Raw genomic sequence first — 19,959 nt, forward strand, 5'->3', positions numbered from 1 at the left:
GAGCATTGCACAGTGAGGCATTAGTCGCACTGATGACCCGACGCCAACCAGCAAGGCGTGCTACAAGCTCGCCGCCTTCAGGGTCAGAGGAGGCCTGAGACAGACAGCCCAGAGATGTCACCAGTACCCCGAGTTAACAGGACATGGCTTCAGACCCCAGCGATGGGCATGTGAAACAGAACCAGCACTAACCCAGAACTGAGGCAGTAGGAGGATAACCCTATGAGTCCTAAAGACGTAGGAGCTAAACAGAACCGATTAAGATGCTCTGTAAAGATCACCTCATCCCTGACAGCACCCTGTGCCTCTTTTTCAAGCTCCCTTCACACAAAACCCATTACCCACTTGCACTGGGACCATCCGTTAGGACACGTGTTTCCAGATCCACTTGCTCCCACGCAGCCTTCCTCAGCCTCCCTTTCTGCCTCGTTATCTGGGCAATTTGTCCTTTAGCAGAGGTTGCCTGTCTGCATCGTTATTTCCACAGACATCCCATCTACGCTGCTGAGACATCTCTGGTTTTCTTCCTGTGATTTCTAATTCCCTGGATAGCAACCACACTACCACGCTCATCTGTCTCAGGATCTTTGTGAAACTCCTATCCCCCGCTGGCACCCTTTCTGCAGATACACAGAAGCTGCCTCTCAGACCATGCTAGCTCTCTACATTTTCTTGCTCGGATTTTTGAACTGCAACTCACTTCCACGTTAGGACTCTTGAAGTGCTTCTCTTTTAATTACAGCATTTGCTCCACTTGTCAGTACACTCAGTCCTGCTCTGAGAATGTCACCAAAACAGTCGGCACAGGCAGGCTCCGGAAGGATAACAGCTTCGTGTTGCAGCTTGAGAAAACAAGCAATGTGCCCGGGACTCCACATGCTCCAGGACCAGCTCTGGATGGGAGGGGATGTGAATGGCTTCTGCACGTCACCCCTTACCGAAATTTCAACACATCTGAAGGTTTTCTTTGATCCAGTGAAGCAGACTGCATCTTTCACCTGTCACTGAAAGCTCTAACTTCTCCTTTTATAGCTAATTCTAACCTCCGGCTTCTCTTACCCCCAACTTTTCCTCTAAGAGGGCACCTTTGCAGAACTGCATTATAGGATTCCTGGACAAAAGGAAAATTCTAAAACAAAAGCCTCTTCTATATAGTCCAAAGGGGTCAGACGAGGACACTGAGGGCCAGGGGGAAACCTGAGACGATAGCTCAAAGGGGACAAGTTGTAAGCTTTGGTGTTACTGGCTGGGCTCCCGACCCACAACTAAGAGAAGCACGGACGGTTAAGGACTTGTTGTGGGGTAAGCTAAGAAGGTCACGCATATCAAACATTTATTCCAGTTCCCAGAAGAGCACGAATCAGGTTGCATCCTCTATTTGAAAAGCATACCTAAACTGTCAAAACTCAGATTATTTAAATATATAATGTATTGAGTATAATTATTCATAGATGGCTCTAGGGAAGGTCCCACATGGTTCTGCCTCATCTCTACTCCCTTTCTGATTCATCGTGGTCTACTGCCTGGACTGTGTTTGGACAACAGCTGCCTCAAAGACTCCCTTTGCTCCTGGCACAGACATTTTCTCTCTCTCTCTCTCTCTCTCTCCAAAATGCTGCTCTGCTGCCTGGACATATTTCTCAATATTTTGTTATATGACCACCTTCTTCCTCAAAGGTCATCCCATGCCATAATGCTGTGAAACAATATAAAGATTAAACATGTTAGCACAATGCAGCTGCGTGCACTAACCCACCCCAGGACCTTCCGGTGCATTTCCCCCAGGGGCACCTTACAATTAGCAATGGTCATTAGGAAACCAGGAGAACAATGAGGAAATGCCCAGCTCCTTAATTACATATTTGAGGCGCAGGACCAAAACACTGATGATCGATCCCAATGCAAGGTCATGCTGGGAAAAAAGTCAGGCTGGGGAGCTCTGCCAGAAAAGGATAGATTTATTGCTAGACAATCCCGTGTATTTCAATAAGATCCCACACCCAAACAAAAACATGTCCTTTTACTGGAGCACACAGCCACGAGGCTACACACTGAATCCAACACAGCCTGACCCGTGTGGAGAACAGAGTGCAGGATGTTCTGCACAGCAGCAAATGTTTGCTAAGAACACGTTGACCGCAAAAGCATTAAGAGCAGCTGAAAGGTTCCCCCATGCCTCAAAATTTTCTTCTGCTCCCTCTGAATTAAGCACTGAGAGCCATCACTGGCAATGCTTTCTCTGCAGCCAGTGCTCAGGCAAGCTCCCTGCAGGACATCCTCTCTGCTGTAAGGAAAAGACCCAAAATCTAGGGAAGAGGGAGCAGTTCTGTGGATGAAAAGAGGGGTCTGGTCTTGGAGACACCATTTCTCAATAACTCCAATTTCCCAGATAAAAGCAAGTGCCTGATGCTGACTCTAAAAGGGTCAGAAAAAGAACCAAGTCAGCTGCCTGGGGAAAGGCACCAGCAGTGCAACACTTACCTGCACTTCCCAAATGTGCTTCCCACCACGTCACTGTGACTCGAAGGTGGCCTGCCCACAAGCTAAATCCAGGCCCTTAACTAAAGTCACGCTTGGCAGAGCCAGCAGGCAGCTGGTACATCTTCAGGCAAGCACTTGTACAGATTTCTGCACCTGAACAAGTGCAGTCTCTCAGTAATGCTCTTAGGAGCTGGTTTGGGAAGGTGCTGCTTTAACCTCCTTGGTCAGCATCCACGCAAGCCCGGCCCAGCACGAGAACAGAGCTATGTGAGCTATTTGGAAGGAGAGGAGTTTCTCCTGCCAGCGTGGCATGGGCGCAACGTACACCAGTGGGTGTCACGGCTCCCCGCTGGGACCCCGCAGCCCCTCCTTTACAGACGCGCTGGGGTTGAAGAGGGTCATCCAGGCAACATCCAGAGTTACATCCTGCTGCAGTCAACTGCTGAAGAAAGGTGCTTAGTGCCTTGTCAGGGAGCAAGAAGCAGAAGATGACCTCCTGTGTGGCTATTCAGGCTCTGAGGATGTGTTACCTGACCTCAGCAGGTCCGGAGAGGACTCCAGCCAGAGAGGTAGGTGCACAGGACAGCAGATCCTACGAAAACCTTGATGCTGAGGAAGGAAAGGAACACACTTCCCTCTTGCGTCAGAAGTGAGCCGGCCTGGTTGAATCCATAAAGGACTGGGAAACAGCATGCACAGACATCATCTTCAACTGTCACAAACAGCTCGGTATGGCCACTCAAACCCCTTCAGCGACTCCAACAGCCAGAGAAGCAGGCAGTGGTATGGGACGAGCATCAGTCCCACGTGGACCAGGCACAGAAGAGCGCATTGGCAGGGAAAAAACAACCAAACACCCCAGCTCTCCTCTCCAGTGAGATCACAAGTTGGGAGGAATCAAACGGGCCTTCAAAACCCTGGGGCTATAAACATTAAAATACCTTACTCATATAATTAATAAACAGCTTCGCACCACAAGACATCTTCTTAGTGAGACCTATCAGCCTAATCTTATGTGTAAGAAAATACACCTAAGGATTCTGAGGACTTAAAATTACTTTCTCTGTTAACTCTTCTCCTGAGATCCTCAATGGAAAAGTACAGCAAATATTTGCTCAGGCTCTTACTTTCATCCCAGCTCAAATCCGGTACATGAAACCCATCTGAACATTGCTAATTTTCTGCTGAGATACGGACTGTACATCACAAAACCTAAGATTTCCCCTGCTGGCTATGAAAACAAGAACTGCTTTCCTCTTCTTGTTCTAAAGAAGATAGTTTCAGAGATTTAAATACTCTAATCTCATGATTACAGCTTTGTAGCTTTGACCCTCACTAAAAGTGTACCTCATTACATGACACACTTGATTTTAGACCACTTTCCTCTAGGGAATCAACATCCGGAAGCTGTTTGCTCATCCCAGGGAAGACACGACCAGCAGTGTGGGTGGCATGAAGTTGTGGCGATGCAGGAGGACACGTGGGTGTAACGTCCAGTAGTTGTCAGTGCATACACACAGTGCAACAGCACAGCAAAACAACCCTTTAGGCAGAATGCCACTTCACATCAGACATTTCACTGCAGGAACTCAACCCCACACTTCACAGCTTCTGTCGCTGCAGAGGCCAGGAAGAACCTTCCAGCTCCCCTGTGCAAAGCGGCTTCGGGATTTTCCCCCATTACCTTCCTCTGGGGACAATTTGAGGACCTCCCAGTTGCTGTCCTGTTCATACATGCTGGGTTAAACGGATCACCTTATGTGATGCACGAAGGAATTCTCCCTCTCTCAACTGAGAGAGGAGCACAGGAAATTTGTGCCTTTCTTCTCAAGTACAGTGGACTGCTGGCTACCAGACTCTCGGTGCACTTGCACGTAACATGATGTCTTGTCCTGCACAGACCCAGAATGACAGCAAGGCTCCTGATCTCTGATTTCTTCCTGTGTTTTTTTTTTGTGTGTGTGATTTTTGTAGATATTAAGACTTTAATAAGGGTCTTGAAGGTGCACCGTGGTTTAAATGAGAATGGGTGGGTAATAGCATGTTTCCTTCTGTGTTAAATACCTGTTTCCTTGTTGCCTGTGATTCATGGGTAACAGACACAATAGTACACTTGAGCACACCAGCCCCCATTTTCCACTGTAATCACACTTCATTTCTAGTCAATAACAGTAAGTGTGTGTGTGGTTTGCCTTTTTTTTTTTAGCCTCCAAACTCAACCTTTTACCTTCCTGTTCAGTAATCCAACAACAACAACTTGTGCACCAAGGAATGGAAAAGCAACCAGCACCAAGACAGCACAAAAGCATGAACAAACAGTTCTGATGCCCAAGTTAACAAATACGACTCATCAAGTAAAAATTGCAACAACATTTTGGTGCGCTCCCACTTCTCAAAATAGTCCAGATGGAGTCTTAGCACTGTAATCTGGCTCAAAAGCTTGTAAAACATCCCCTTTGACATTGCTGGGAGTGGGCTGAAAAGGACTGCCATCTCTTTCACAGAGACAGGTCTTGTGCGAACCACTACAGCAAAACTGTGAGAGAAATTGAGCCTGCTCTGGAAATGAAAGTGATCGTGTGTTCACTTAGATGCCTTTATTCACGTAAACTGAACCCATTCTGACATTTCCCTCTCACAGCTTCTGTGTTTCCTTTAAGTAATTTCAGCCATACCATCCACTTTCAAGAGTACAGAGGGAATTTCAGACAGCGCACCTGCAGTTCTGTTAGTCACCATCTTACTTCAAGGATGACTTCAAAAGCACCAAAGCAAATTAGTGCAATGGGTCCCACTACCTTTAAAACAGGAGCTTGATCAAAGGATTTTACATCCTCACACAAAAACCACGGTCTGAACAAGTAAACAAGCCAGCAATTGAGGCGATGCACTATTTGTACGACAGAGCTGATTTACCACAATCCCTTAAAGCACTCTGATACTACACTGATAAACACCTTCCAAGTGGTTACACAAGAACATATTTAGTTTCAACATATCTTCATAGAAAATCAACCAGTCATGAATATAAGCACAGTAACAGACATATAATCGGAGAGGCAGAGCAGCCCCGAACACTGCTCTTTGTTTCATGGTGAATCTGTACCTGTCCCTAGCGTCTGTGACCAAGATTTCCTCGTTGTGACAAGATTATCCACTAACACATTAGGAGGACAGAACCCGATAGCTACATCGATAGGGCAGCATCTGTGCCCTGCATATGCGTCCAAGGACTACCTCAAGTCTTTCTAACTCAAGGCAAAATCTTCTCTACAAAGTAATTCAGAAGAGGAGCATGCAAGATGCTATGTCATGCAGGAAAACGTTTTGCATGTTGACAATAATGGAAATAAGGCTATTTCCTAGGTGCTGCTCTGTCAGAATTAAAACTTAGCCTTACAGAAAAGGCAGAGAGCAGACTAATCTGCGGTATGTGCTGCATTTGCAATTATGAACAAAAACTTTCATATATCCGCGTTTTACATGTTGGGCTTGACCAAAGGTCCAGCTGTCCAAAAGCTGGTTCCTCTTTTTGAGCCACCAGCGCAGGGACCATCCACCCCCCCGCACCTTTAGATGCTGCGCAGCAGTTTGCGGTGCCCAACAGGAGCAAGCGAGGCACTGCAAGTACTGGTGTGTCACACCATGCAATCCAACGGAGAGATCTGGACATTTATCTGGGCAATCACTTCTGGATCAAGTCATTTAAGCAAACTTCAGGAAATCACATTATTCCTTAACGTTTGCCAGCTTAAGCTTCTGGCATTTTAGCTAGAACATCTATCCCAACAGAGAAATGCTTGATTAGCAAGGCATTTGAGATCTATGCAGGAAGAAGGGATATTTCAGAGATAAATCATCACACAGCTTTGCTAATGTCAACTGGCAAAAAAATTAAAAAAAAAAGGCAACACCAGAACATAACTGTCCAGGGGCCAGAGGGAAAACAGTTTCATTTTGGAGAAGGGTAGGGAAGGATGTTTTACCTGGAACAGCCTATTTATACGCAGCCCTAATGAGCTTCAGTGCACAGAACAGATAATTCTGCAATACAGAGCAACATTTGAGTCCCAAGATAACCCTGCTGGGCCACACACTGCTGCTGGCAACCAGACATGCTGAAGAATTCCTGCTTATGCATCCAGCACGTGCTCCAAGCAGCTCACCCAGGTGGCAGCCTCTGGGACAACCCCGTTACAGAGCAGCAGTTCAACAGCAGCAACAACAAAGCACACAGTCCTCGCCACGCTGGCACGGGGAGGCTGAAGGACAAAAAAAGGAGGACAGGATTTTGGAATAGGAGCGGGGAGGCAGAGGGACATGGCAAGCTGGGATCAGACAAGTAGAGGAAGAAGATGCAAGCTTCACAAGTCCTTCAGTCAAATGTGCACAGATTTTAAAGTATACTGGTTTGCATGGTTTGCTTCCTGAGACAGGGCAGGACAGAGCTGTGAAGAAGAAGGTTGCCATTTTATCTGGATAGGGCTAGAAAAGCCACAGTGATGGGCAGCTGCTACTAGCTGAAGGAACAGCGTGTGAAGTCTTTGGCAGAAGATCCCTTATGACCTCCTGTGCCAAAGGAAGTAAAGATTCACAGGATTCACACAAGCTTGTAAAGTCGAGATGACAGAAGACGTTGAGATGACAGAAGAGAAGAAGGTCCAGAGATGCATTTTCAACACCAGAGTTTTTGGCAGTTACATTTCACAACCTAAGAAACCCTTCTCTGCACAGAGATCTCTGTAACGCAGAGATTAAGTCGGTCTTTCCCAGCAGAGAAGCAGACAGCACATTCATCACAACGCCGCTGCAGGATATACACGGGCTCACCCACACACACAGCGCTGCCACAGGTCATCGCAGGCAGAGCTGACTGCTTACTCACAGGCAAGCCTCTGCCCAGCACTAGCAGCCTCACGCTGCAGACTTCCTCACTGACCTCAGAGGCTGATAATTCCAATTAAATGGCAGTACAGTGCAGTTATTAGTAGGACACAAGTGGGAATGAACAAACGACTGAGTCAACATGTCAAGCCTCAGTGACGTAAGGCCCTGGTGAACTCATGACAAGGTCAAACACTGAATCAGACACACATAAAAAAAATAAATCGGCTGTGCTGCCTGGAAATCCGATCATCTGATTACAAGGTAGCCTATGGAGAGAACTTTCCATAGGCCAGCCGATCATGAAAATCAAACAACACGCATGTTTCCTAAGTCACTAGTTGACAGAAGAAACACAGCCTAAGTACACAAGTCTTTTTCCTCCCTCCACACACACTCAAGAGTGGAAGACTCTAAAACATAATTCTAGAAATCCACACAGTCAACAGCAGGACAGGTTTAATAGGGAAAAAGAAGATGCATGCTAATGATATGACCTGAGAAAAATCCCCACACCAAATATACAACAAGAAACGCAAACGGCTGTATGGCAGCTGGTAATCCAAGGAGGAAATGGTAAAGGCAAGGCCATCCCCAGCCTTCTTAACCTAACACACAGATGGATTTTAGTGTATTTGTGGACACAGTCAACTGTCACCACCACACTCAACTGCAGGGTAAAGCCACCATGGCATGCAGTGACATTGCCAAGGGAGTAACTGATGGATACTCAGGAAAATGCACTCGAGGTGAGAGTTATCTTCCACTGCATGGGGCACTCCGCAGATTCTGCTGGAAAATCTCAGACTTCACAACTCAGTATACCCTACCAAAAGGAAAATTATTTTTTCTCTCTTAGAAATTGCAACACGTTCCGAGCACCGAGCACATAAGCAGGTCTCAAAACATACTCAGCAGCAACAGGTCAGCAGAGCTGAAGCATTCTCAGGAGAGTGACAGGCTCCTTCTGTATTTAACTGGAAAGACACAGAGTTGTGACTGGTTACTGCAAATGTTTTCAGGACAGAAAGTCCCAGGCTCTGCCAGTTTGTCAAAGCATCTTGTGGATTTTAACACCAACAGCTACAGTGAAGTCTGTTCTGTTCACACCAAATGCAAAGCACTGCAGAGAAGGGATATAAAAGGGGATGCAGAGCAGAAGAAACACACAACTGTTGTTTCCAACCTCACAGTGGTCGGATGTGTTCAAGTAAAGCAAGCACCCACAAAACATCCCTCTCCTGGGAGAAACAGGCAGGGAACGGAGGCATTGCTGTGGTCAGCAAGCAGAACCAGAACCTCACGGAGCCGCAGGGAAAGCTGCTCTCCGATACGCACCGGTCTCAGTGCAGGAAAGTACAAGAGCGAGTCTGGGAACAACCACTCTTGCACATGTCTGGATATCTCTACAATAATTTATGAAGTATGTATTTTTACAAGTTCATGCTATAGCTCTCCCATTTTCACCCTCTTGCTTACGAAGGAGAAGGAAAGGATTTAGGAAGATGTTACTTACTAGCAACAAAAGCTAGGAAATACTCACACTGCCAAGTGTTGCTAAGTTTGAGGCCTGAGGGGACTTGGGAGACACTACTATATAGCCAGTCAAGACAAATCATTTGCTCCTAAGCTTCAAATAAATCTTCTGATTCCATTTGTATAACAACCAGCTCCACCTCGGTGAAAACAGCAAAATATCCAGGCAGTAGAGACAAGATCTCTCTGCTTCTCCTCCTTCAGCTGCCTTTATGATACGCACCAGTACATGAGGGTACTTCATTTCCCACCCAGCTTTCTTGCACCAAGAACAAGTTCAGTACGTGCGATTCTTCTACAGCTGAAGGAGGAGCGCAAGAGAGAATTCAGGTACTCGGAGGGAACCCAGCGCATACAGGGAACAAGAGCCAGGGAACAAACTGTCAGAGGAGTCTCCTAAGAAGCCAAAACGCTGCTGCCAGGCAAGAACACTTGTACACTGGAGGCGACCCTAAGCCTGAATGTAAAGGAAATGCAAGATAAATGGCACGCCACTCTACAACCTTCAGAATGAGAATAAAGGAGGGAAGATTTAGGAGAAACTGTGAGACTGAGCAAACAGAAACCCCATTTTCCATTTAAAATAACTGCATCTCCTCAAAGGAAAAGCAGCTCATCGCTAACAGAAGAAAGATCTCTCATTGAAGTCAAACTCCTAACAAATTCGACAGCCAGCTCATAACAAAAGACCAACAGAAGCACTGTGCCCATCAGCCTGAAACGGGTGCTGCCCCCACATCCTGCAAGCCAACAGCCAACGTGCCCTGCTGGGGCACAGAGCCTGCCCAAAGGCAGGAGAGCTGGCAGCTGGCTCTTCTCCCAGCAAAATCTGTCGTGCAACACCTCTGTGCGAACAAAACTGGCGATCCATCACAGTTCACGTACACTAGATGGGCCCCTTGAGCTGCAATAAATTGCCACCATCACAATCAACAAGGCAAGGCAATTTATCCGGGCATTACTGCAGTTATTTCAGCTGTGGCAATTAATACAGGTGGAATAAAACTCTCTTCCAAAATTAGGGCAGCACAGCAGATGGATGTTTCCTTACCACAATGCGTTTAGTTGAACCCCCCCAGATCTCAGGAGTCACATACACATGCTAGGCTGACTGCACGGAGAGAGTTGGACCTGGTAAATCTGTAGGTAGCAAATTTGGGAATGACCTTAAGCGAGCAGTGACGTAGGCAGGTAAACAACTGCTCTTTAGGCAGGGGTGGTTAAATAGGCATTAAACAGCATCAAAAAAGGGATGCCTCTGTAAAAGGGATTCATTCCCAGCCAGTAGAAAACTGAGAAAGAGGCAGGCTGGCTAGTGAGGTGCTAGAGCGTCACTGTGGGCTGACACCGCTTTGCTATTTATGCTCTCACAAGTGATTACATTTGACAGGGAGAGCTGATAACCTGCTGAAAATAACTCGACTATCAAGGAATCCACGTCCTGGCTAACAAAGCTTTTTGGTTTTGCAGTTTGTAAAAATCCAGATTAATTCTCATCCTGAGGAGATGATCTTACAGCCCTACCTTGGAAGATATTACAAAGGGGTGCCTATTGTCCAAAGACAAGTGAGTTGCATCATTCCCTTTCTGAATACCTCCACTTGGATTTTACTGAGAACTTAAAAGTTAGCTTGCTTTCTTGCAGCAAGTCAGATACAAAACTTACTACTTTTTTTTGCTGTTTAATTAGAAGGGGAAAGGGCATATAATTACCCAGCCCGAGGGCCTGCTATAGCTGCTGGGGGGGATCAACGTAAGCCGCAGATGAAGGCCAGCCAGAACCTCCTCGCGTGCACGCAGGTGCGGTGATTTACTGGGGACCTTTAGGCACTTGGTTCAGTTCAGGGCCTGGTGCTTACAGGCTCCTTGCTGCAGCAACGGACCTAATCTGACCAAGTCAAACACCTGTCCAAATACGTAGGAATGCTCCAAATATGAGAAGGTGGAGAGGAGGCCTTAAAAATAGGAAGAGGAGGAATTCCCAAATCCCAAGGTATTTGGGAACGGCATTTGCACAGGGAGACGTTATTTCATGTGAGTAGAACTGGGGAGAAAACATGTGGAGGCACTTGGTTAAACAGAGTGCCACACATAATTATGTATTTCCCAGTGACTACATAATAGATTGGGAGTTGTAGCAACACTGAAGGGAAAACAAAAGTTGTCACTGATGGTAAAAGTAATGAATAATTCTGGAGCCTTCTCTCATTTCTGCTCCCTCCCTCCCCCATCCAGTGGGAATGTGCCAGGCTTCTTCCCAGCAAAAGAATTATTTCTGTAAAACATTTTTCTAAGTTGCAATACTTCTGTAACTGAAAATAGAGGCAAATGCAAGTGCTTAGTGGGACCTTTGAAACCCCAGCTGTGAAGACTCGTTAACTCTAAGTACATTTTTGCACATGCACAGCTCTGAATCTGACTCATGACTCTCCTCTCGTGACAACGAGACATGGGATTCAGGCAAAAAAAGGCTTTTGATAATTCATATGGATTCTTACTCAGGCAAATCTGGGGGAAGAAGGCAACAGAGAGGAGGCCTAAGGGATGTATCAAAGGAATAGGGATCACTTAGTGGTTTTTCCTGAGTGATCCATCACCGGCAGTTCTGAGGCACAGACAGGGCGGTGTAAGATGGCCATCTATGTTTTATCTGACACGTTTTATGCATCTTGCTGTAGCATAGTAGCCAACAACTGTAGCCTTGAATATCAGGTCAGAGTAAAGGCTCCCCTTGGGTCCTTATTCACTAGGGATTGAAGCCATCTCGCACTTTTAAGAGCTGGAAACATTCAGATTTACCAGGTGCAACTGAACGTAGGGTAGTCCTCGTGTTTGCAACTCCAGCTTGCCAAAGGACAAGACAGATATGGGGGAGATGCACCATTAAGAACCTCTCCCACACACAAGGCAGATGGAAAAGCAGAGCGTGCAAGTCACAGCTGACTCAGAGCTGCATACCAGAGGCCTCACCTCCAGTCACATGTGTATGTGTGTGTGCACGCACAACCGGGGGAGACATTTAATGCTCGCAGAGCTCTTTCCGACTGGATTTCAGCGTGAGTACAAAAGCATCAGAGCCAAAACCTGTATTAGAATTCTGTCAGCCACCAGCCTCTGAACCTAGCCAGTGTGCTGCCACACACTAGGGAGGAGGGCAGACCATTCGGTGTCTGGCAGCTCTTTCACACTGGCATTTCTAAGCCTTTTGCAAGGTTCCGGAAACATGTTTAAACCGCAGCGTTGTGTATTATACAAGAACAGATCTGCCTTTGAATAGTTCAGATAAAATCCTCATTGGCTTTCCACCACCCCACCAAAAATTATTATTTTTTTAAATCTTCTAGCAGCATTGACCGAAGTGTAAAGCAACCTGGTTGGCTTCCATGCATCCGATGGCCTCTTCCAAGAGTGAAAACTCCACGCAGACATAGCCATAGTCGTAACCTGGGGACAGCATTTAAATACAGACGGGAGTCATGTTAGTGCCTTGTCATAAAGAAAGCCACATTAAATATTCAATTTCCCTTTTTCTCCAGTGACAAACCCTCTAACCACCCCCTCTATACTCCAGAATGAAAAGGAGAGAAATCAGGGACTAGCTGGATGATGACTAATTGTGCAGTTTATCATGAATTTTAATAGTGCAGTGTTCCCACTTCCCCTTACACAACCCACTGACAGGCACACCCTTCCTTAGGGTAAGAAATAATCACTTTTTTTTCTTTTAAGGCATTGTGATTTTCCATACTAGTTTCACATTTTGTACTGCCTTGGAAGCAGTGTTCTCCAAAGCAAGTGTTGGTAAAAGTCATTCCAAAGTACCTTGCTGTGAATGTATTTTACACCAATGACCAGCATTTTAATTTGGGCAATGTTTCAAAAAGAACCATCACAATTCCATTACCTTTGCTATTTTCCATTCAACATACGCTTATTTTTCAAGTCCAAATCCCTTGTATCATGAAAAAGAACAATGGAGCAGGAACGATTACTACAACTTTCTCATTCTGGTATTTTATTTCCAATAGACGGTACTGTACATTTAATAAGAGGGTGCGGGAGCTTAAGTTTAGTAGCAAGAAACTAGACAGCCTTCAGTTTTCTCTCTTCTTGGAAGGCTGCCATCTCAGTCAGTGGCTGATCTGTGCTCCAGTTACCTGCACTGAAATTTCATGTCCCACGGTAAAGAGCGAGGTGAACATTACAGAAGCTAAGAGCATCCTAAGAGCCATGCTTGATGTTGGAGGCAGCTCCAAGAACCCAAGAGCTGAGGAACAACCTGAAGTCAGAACCTCACCCTCCCCGTGCCACGCTTCCCTCGGGCCAAGCATCCCAGTCTGCTGGAACTACCCCCGCCTCCCTCCGAAACTACTCCAGATTATGTTTGCTGCACTCACTAGTTTTAACTTTTCTGGTTTTGTTGTTGTTTGTGGTGGGATTTTGTTTGTTTATTGATTCTTTTTATTTATTTATTTTTACCATCTTCACACTTACACGCTTCAGAGACAAGTCCAAACAAATCTATTCCATCACCAAACCCTACTGTTTTTTAATTGGGATCTCTCTAACATCATCACTCTAACAACACACCCCTGACTTTGCACATTTGCTGTTAGAACAACACTTCAGTTTGAACCTAGCTCCTCCTCTATCTCACATTGGAATTTACTTCCCTCCCACATACTGTTTTTGTCAATATTAGTACATCAAAAGGAAATTTATCAATCTAGGTGCTTTTCAGCTCAGTGAAAGAGGCAGACCAGCATCACACCACCCGTGATGCCACTAAAGCCACTTGATATTGTCGCATCAAGAGGGCAGCTAGAACTTGAGCTAGAGTTTCAGATGGCAGAAGCAGAAAAAAAAAAAATTCATTGGCTCTGCAGTTCCAGCCACACTAAATAGCCTTTAAAAAATAAAAGCAGTCCTCTGCTCTGCAGAAGAGAGCTGCTCTCTAGGAGCAGTGCTGCCCCTTGCTGGGAGACTGCTTTGCATTCCAGGCGGACGTCCCTGCTACTTTGCGGTGCAGCACACAGGCTTACACAGTACGTTTTAAAGTCTTCTTCAAATCCAGGTCTCTAAAGTCACTTCTCTCTCCCCCTCATGTTTAGAAAAGGTTCGCTTGAATGTTATTTATCAGCCTGTAGGACTCCCGACTCCCAGAAAGGATTTTCAGAAGCTGCTGTAATCAGCAGGCCGGGATCAGAGCGCTGTCTTTGTTCTGTAAGCATGTGAAGTAAGCGGTCTCCAGACAGACTGGAAGAAGATTGCACGAGTTTTCACTCTATTTCCTCCATGTGAGAGGCAGTTTACACGCAACATCTGATAAAGTGAACGAGTGTTTTAGATGTGGATTTAATCCAGCACGACAGAGTTGAGCACAACGCTGATGTTGTTGATGTTGGATGTAAAACCTGAGATCCTCAGAGGTCTATACGCTGCAGACCCACTCCAGTTAAGAGGAAGATCAGCATGTTTTTCCTTGTACACTTCCTTCCCTCCCTCTTCCCCACCAAACTCAACCCACCTAATAAGCATAGCTGCAGTTGACACACACGGCGAGAACCAAAACCAGAAATTCCGGCTCCGCATCCTGCCAAAAAGCAGCTTCAGGCCACATGTTAATTTCTTGCGGTCAGGCTGCACAGGAACGTCGCATTCTGCAATTCACTACCAGCTGTCCTTGCACAGTACCGAAGCAGTGAGACGAGAGCAGCCTGGAGCCACTGCTCCACTCCAAACTGCCGATGAAGATCTGTGGGGGCTCAGAACGTTTCTGTCCCCCACCCCCAGGTCAATCCTCTTTTTCGCAGATCTGACCAGCGCACGCGATGTGTGAAAACCACGCAGCAGCAGCAGCTTTCAACGGTACGGCCCCTCTGCCCCCAGCTCCAGGACAGCATCCTTCCATTTTAGACCATACTGGAAAGCCCACCGAAATGCAGGAACAACGGCGTGACTACACCACGCCTTCGAAATGCAATGTTTGCTGATTTTTTTTTGCCACCATTGGCAATAATCCCGCTACCCAGAGGACAACACTTCAAACAAAACTGAGTGCCTTGAGGCTGGCTATAGAGGCCGCTGCCGCCAACTGTTGTGCCTCTTCTCTGCCTCCTTCGTAGGGCTGGTTCAGCTCTTTGTGCAGCAGCTGCTGAGCTTGCATATTTTTCTTTCTGAATACAGTTTGCCTGTCAGAACCCAGCAATTCATCTGCTGCTACCAGAAGCAGGGCACAGGATTTGACAGCCAGCTGCACGGGGACAGGCAGCCAGCGGCAGGGACCGGTACAACAGGCATCCCAAGGTAAGCTGTCCTCCCCTGCAACCAGAGCTCTGGGACACCTACCAGTACTCTTCAGGTCTTAACAGTAAAACCAAAGCGATCAAACCAGCAACACAGAATCACTGCCGATGACTACAGCGTGGCTTTGTGACTCAAGGTGGCCTAAACTCACACGAAAGGTTTCACATGATGACATAAAGCCAAGTATCGTCTTAATCACTTGTATCACCTGCTGCTTAGTGCGGTACCGCTGCTTCGGGCTCCACAGGAAAAAAATAAAAAATACAAATAAGGAACTGAGTAAGCACTGAGTAAGGAATGCTTTGTGTTTTGGCAGAAGTATTTGGGTATCAACACCCTCCCCAAACTCTGAACATGCTGGAGCATTAGCTGCTCAAATGAACTTTCCAACAAGGGTACGCACCAGTCCTCCAACACTTGAACTCACACAGTTACTGAATGAGTTTGTTTTCCTTAAGTGCTTCTATGTATACACTACCTTTATGGATGTTTCCAAGGCATGCTCTGTTGTTTTCTGCACTGACACTGAATACCAGCACTTGATACTACTAAGGATACATTTTTAAAGCTCCAGGAAGCTGTTGTGCAAACATCTGAATAAGGAATATTTTGCTTCTTAAACATGCATTTTAGTGATTTTTGACAACACATATCAGGTCTTTGTTAGCATGCCACAGTTTGGCTAAAAGTCCTGAAAGCCTGGTTTAAAACTACTTTTATTTGGATTTAGATAAAAATGAGATGCACTTGAGATTTAAAATAAGACTTGTTTCTATACATACACAGTTTCTACTGAACAACTGACACATAGTAATGCATTACTTCATGGTAGTTTGCTATGTCAAGATCTAAAGACAATGTTCTTCTGGTATGTGCTGCAAGTAGCACGAAGACATCAAAAACATTTCTCTGGAGTTTTAGGAGGCCAAATGAATAAATCATGTAACAACAACGACCCTGATCTATGCCAAACTGAAGATACTTCTGGAGAGAAGGCATGATGGCAATCTGACAAAGGCATCCAGCTGAAGAGATCTGATCCAGCTCCTTGATTCTAGGAATAAGCACGCACCAAGTCACGTTACCACCCTTCCCTACCAGCTGAAGGCATTACGAAACCTTCCGTCTGAAGTAAAGCATCACCTGCCCTCCCAAAAAACTGCTACACAACCCCTGTTGTGTTGCGATATAAAAAGTCTCTCCTAGAGCTGGAAGGAGGAAGACAGCCTCCTATTAAAGTAACTTGGTAGAACAGGTTGCCAAAAGCCGTTCACTGAACCGAATTGTTCACTGAACCGAATCGTTCACTGAACTGAACCTCTGGGCCAGCTGACAACACGCGGGAGGTCCCCACTCTGTCACCGTTTGTGCCTGCAGCTACCAGGTGGAGCCAAGCAGCCTGAGGACACCAGACTGTAAGATGGAGTCTCCATAAGCAGAGAGCTTCTCAACCATCCCAACTCTCCACTTATGTGTTGTTGGGATTTTATTCCTGTAAGATGAGGTAAAAGTGCTACAGAAGAAAAACGTTTGCAGTTTTGTGTACTTCTAGGACTTTGAGAGATGGCAAAGCCAGCCTGCTGAAGCAAGGATGCTGCTGGGGCTTGCTCTCTGCAGAGACAGCACGGCAGAACAGAGCGCAGCCAGGGAAATCCCCTGCAGAGTTTCATCCACGTTGGAGAAGAAAGCTCTATTGCTTCAAAGGCAACTACAGCATTAAGTACAGAGAGAAAATGAGATCCCTTCAAGGGCTGTGGAAGTCCCTGCGATCTCACACACCGGTCTTCACACAGCTGTGGAGACAAGATTTTGCACATTTCTCACCGAATCTGCTTTTGCTTGGTTGCCAGGAATCACTGCCTCGTCTGTGGGAGGTTTTGGCAACGTGTCCATGACCCCACATGGAAATCTGTCCTGTTTCCTCCAAGGAAAGATGCAGACAGGTTACCTGTATGAGGAGGCCCAGGAAGCCTGTGAAGTCATCCTTACTAAAGAGTGAATACCTCAACTCAAATACCAGAAAATACAGGGCTTTCTCCATATCTCCACACTGTTAGAGCGTACTGTTATTAGCAGGTACAACATACTTGATGCTGCCAAGAAGCCAGGACCTCCTGAACATGCACAGCAGTGCATGGCCAAGGATGGGCACACAGCAGCATGCAGCAGGGATGGGTAACAGCATAGTGCCTTCTGCAGCGAGCAGAGAAAATAAAGCTGTCCACAGCCTGATCTCTCAGAGGGCGCCCCCGCAGCGAATGGCAGCAATCGATCTGTGCTAACACACACTCAGAAGCCAAAAACAAGAGCGCCCTCCACACCAGCTGGTGGATTCAGAGCTTCCATAAATCTGTCAGGCCTCTTTGCTGCACAGATGAATTGGCCTCCCCAGCTCCTAAAGCTGAAGAGCTGTATCAGAAAAGCTTGCTGTTGAATAACAAGCAGGACGATCTGCACCAAGCCATGTCCCCAATTCCTTTCAAAGGCTGAGCATTTACAAGCCACACCTGGCTGCTGAAAAAAGGGCTGCCACTTCATACTGCCCCTCTTTATTAAAAAAAAAAGATATTCATGACAGTGCTGCACAAGAGAACGGCACTGAAACCAGAAGACATGAAATGCAGCTGTGCTAAAAGGTATCATGCTACAGCCTATCCTTCTTCCTCCACCCAGGAGGACAAGATGCAGAAAGGACCTGCTTGAGATGCCCTAAAAGGCAAACAGTCCACACTGTTTTCTTCCACAGCTGTATTCTTGGCCAGAAGGGCAGTGGTTTGTACACTAGCACAGTGGGGAGGAGGGAAAAATCCAAGACACTAAGACCTTACACACTGTAGCTTTATTAGAGACAAATTATTACATTATATTTGTACAGAAATGCAGAATCCAAGAAAGGCTGGGGCCATCACAAAACGCCATGAAAGAACTGGAAGCTGCAAATGTGGGAAGGTGCTACAGACAAGAAACTGATTTTAAAATACTGCTAATGTGTACCTGGGCCTCCAGGATCTGTCATTTAGCACAAATGACTCAGAAAAGCAATTAATCCAGCAGTGTCAGCACGCTGTGAAAAGCTTTGAAGCTTTGCACTGGAGATGCAAAAAGGGTGAGCACATTTTTAAAAGCCATCATAAACAGAAGGAACGTGCATGTCAGGAGGGCTGTGAGCACATTTTCCGGCTGGCTGTTGCCTTCTGTGTTGAACAGGCTGTAAACCATGAATCAAGGTTGATCACTACTGCAAACAGACTTAAACAGATTTCTACTTCCCACTTGCTAAGCCACCACATCACAGATGAGGACAGATTGGCAAGAATGCCTTTGGCTTGCATGATGCAACACTCTCCCACCCTAAAATCAAGCAGAACTAGCCAAAAACCTACTGCCCACACGGCTGGGAAAACTGACAAGGACTGGCATCAATGACCATTGACTAATGCCAGCTAAGGTGCTTTTCAGTCCTGGCCAGGCTATTTTGGCTACAAACAGGAATCAGCACTGAAGATACTTCCCTGCCTTCTGACAGATGAGCCCTCCGGAATGAGGACCTCTGATGATGAGCAGGTGATCTGGTCGTGCTTCAGCAGGAAACTCGGAGCTGCAGCTCCCTGTGAACTCCTGGATGATCACCTCAGATCTCCACGAGCCCCTGAGAGCTGTGTGCCCTCAATTGCGGCTGATGCAGCCGAGCGGGCCACACGATCCTCACCACGCAAAACACTGAGCACAGCAACAGGAGATTGTCCTTCCCCTGGTGCGTTAGCACCAGCCTTGATGGTGAGACAAGGTGTATCCTGCACAGTTAGCACAAAAGGCACCTCTGTGCCACATTAGCAGACACCTCACGCCATCCCACAGCGAGCTCTTTGTACCAAACCAAAGGACGTAAGGCCTTGTGAGATCTAACCACACTGCGCAGGGTCAGCACCAAGCCCCCTTCATGAGGACACCACTAGCTGGCCACAAAACCACCCTCCGGAGAGGTTTGCCCATGGGTACTGCATGACTCCTGAAAGGAAGGAACAGGTTTCGGTTTAGCACGGTTCTGGCTGCACGCCTCCAGAAACATCCCTCCTGTGCAGCACAGCGGGGCGGCTCGCTGCCCTGCCTACAGCTGGAAGCTGCAGCCTGCACGGGGCCACGGGAAGTGTTCTTCCAGCACTTCTGACCTCCAGGAGGGCCGCTAGCTCGAGCCCCACCTGCACGCACAGTGACTGTGAGGGAGCTAAGGCTCAGCTATACGTGGGCCAGCCAAAAGCGCAGCCACACCCCCCACACAACAGGAGCTCTGCTTTGAACGGGGAGGATCTCACTGCCTTGGGAGGCAGCCCAGCCCAGGACAACGGAGAGATTACCCCTGGTATGGAGGGGAGCACTGCTCAAAATCCGTATCCATTTTTCCATCACGAACTATACCTTTCTGGACCTTAAATTATGAGTTTTAGTAATATTCAATACTGTAAAGAAAATAACTTTAGATTTCAGAGTCTCCCTGAAATATTCCTGAAAGCAACGATTCACTGTTCTGAGATACAGGATACATTGCACTGAGGGGGCAGGGGAAAGGTGCCTTTTATAGGTTTACCTAAGAGGGTTATTAATATTTAACAGGGCACCAGAGTGGCAGAGCTTAGTAAGACCAAGATGAACTCCCTCAACTAAGAAAAAAAATGCATTAAGTTTCACAAAGGGAAGGATAAGGAGGCAGTTCCAAGCATCTACAATCTAAGGGCCAGGTCTGGAGGGCCACAG

General features: G+C 46.7%; 1 protein-coding gene across 6 annotated transcripts in view; it reads right to left on the reverse strand.

Moving 5' to 3' along the window:
• Positions 1 to 19,959, reverse strand: part of RBM6 (RNA binding motif protein 6) — a 60,034-nt gene that overhangs the window by 26,463 nt on the left and 13,612 nt on the right. For all 6 annotated transcript variants that reach the window (XM_067003297.1, XM_067003300.1, XM_067003299.1 and 3 more), the window contains exon 6: positions 12,272 to 12,345. In XM_067003297.1, coding sequence (XP_066859398.1) covers positions 12,272 to 12,345 — 74 coding nt within the window. The remainder of the gene's footprint in view (positions 1 to 12,271; positions 12,346 to 19,959) is intronic.

Source organism: Anser cygnoides, chromosome 10, assembly GCF_040182565.1.
Source record: "Anser cygnoides isolate HZ-2024a breed goose chromosome 10, Taihu_goose_T2T_genome, whole genome shotgun sequence".
NCBI classification, from domain to species: Eukaryota; Metazoa; Chordata; class Aves; order Anseriformes; family Anatidae; genus Anser; species Anser cygnoides.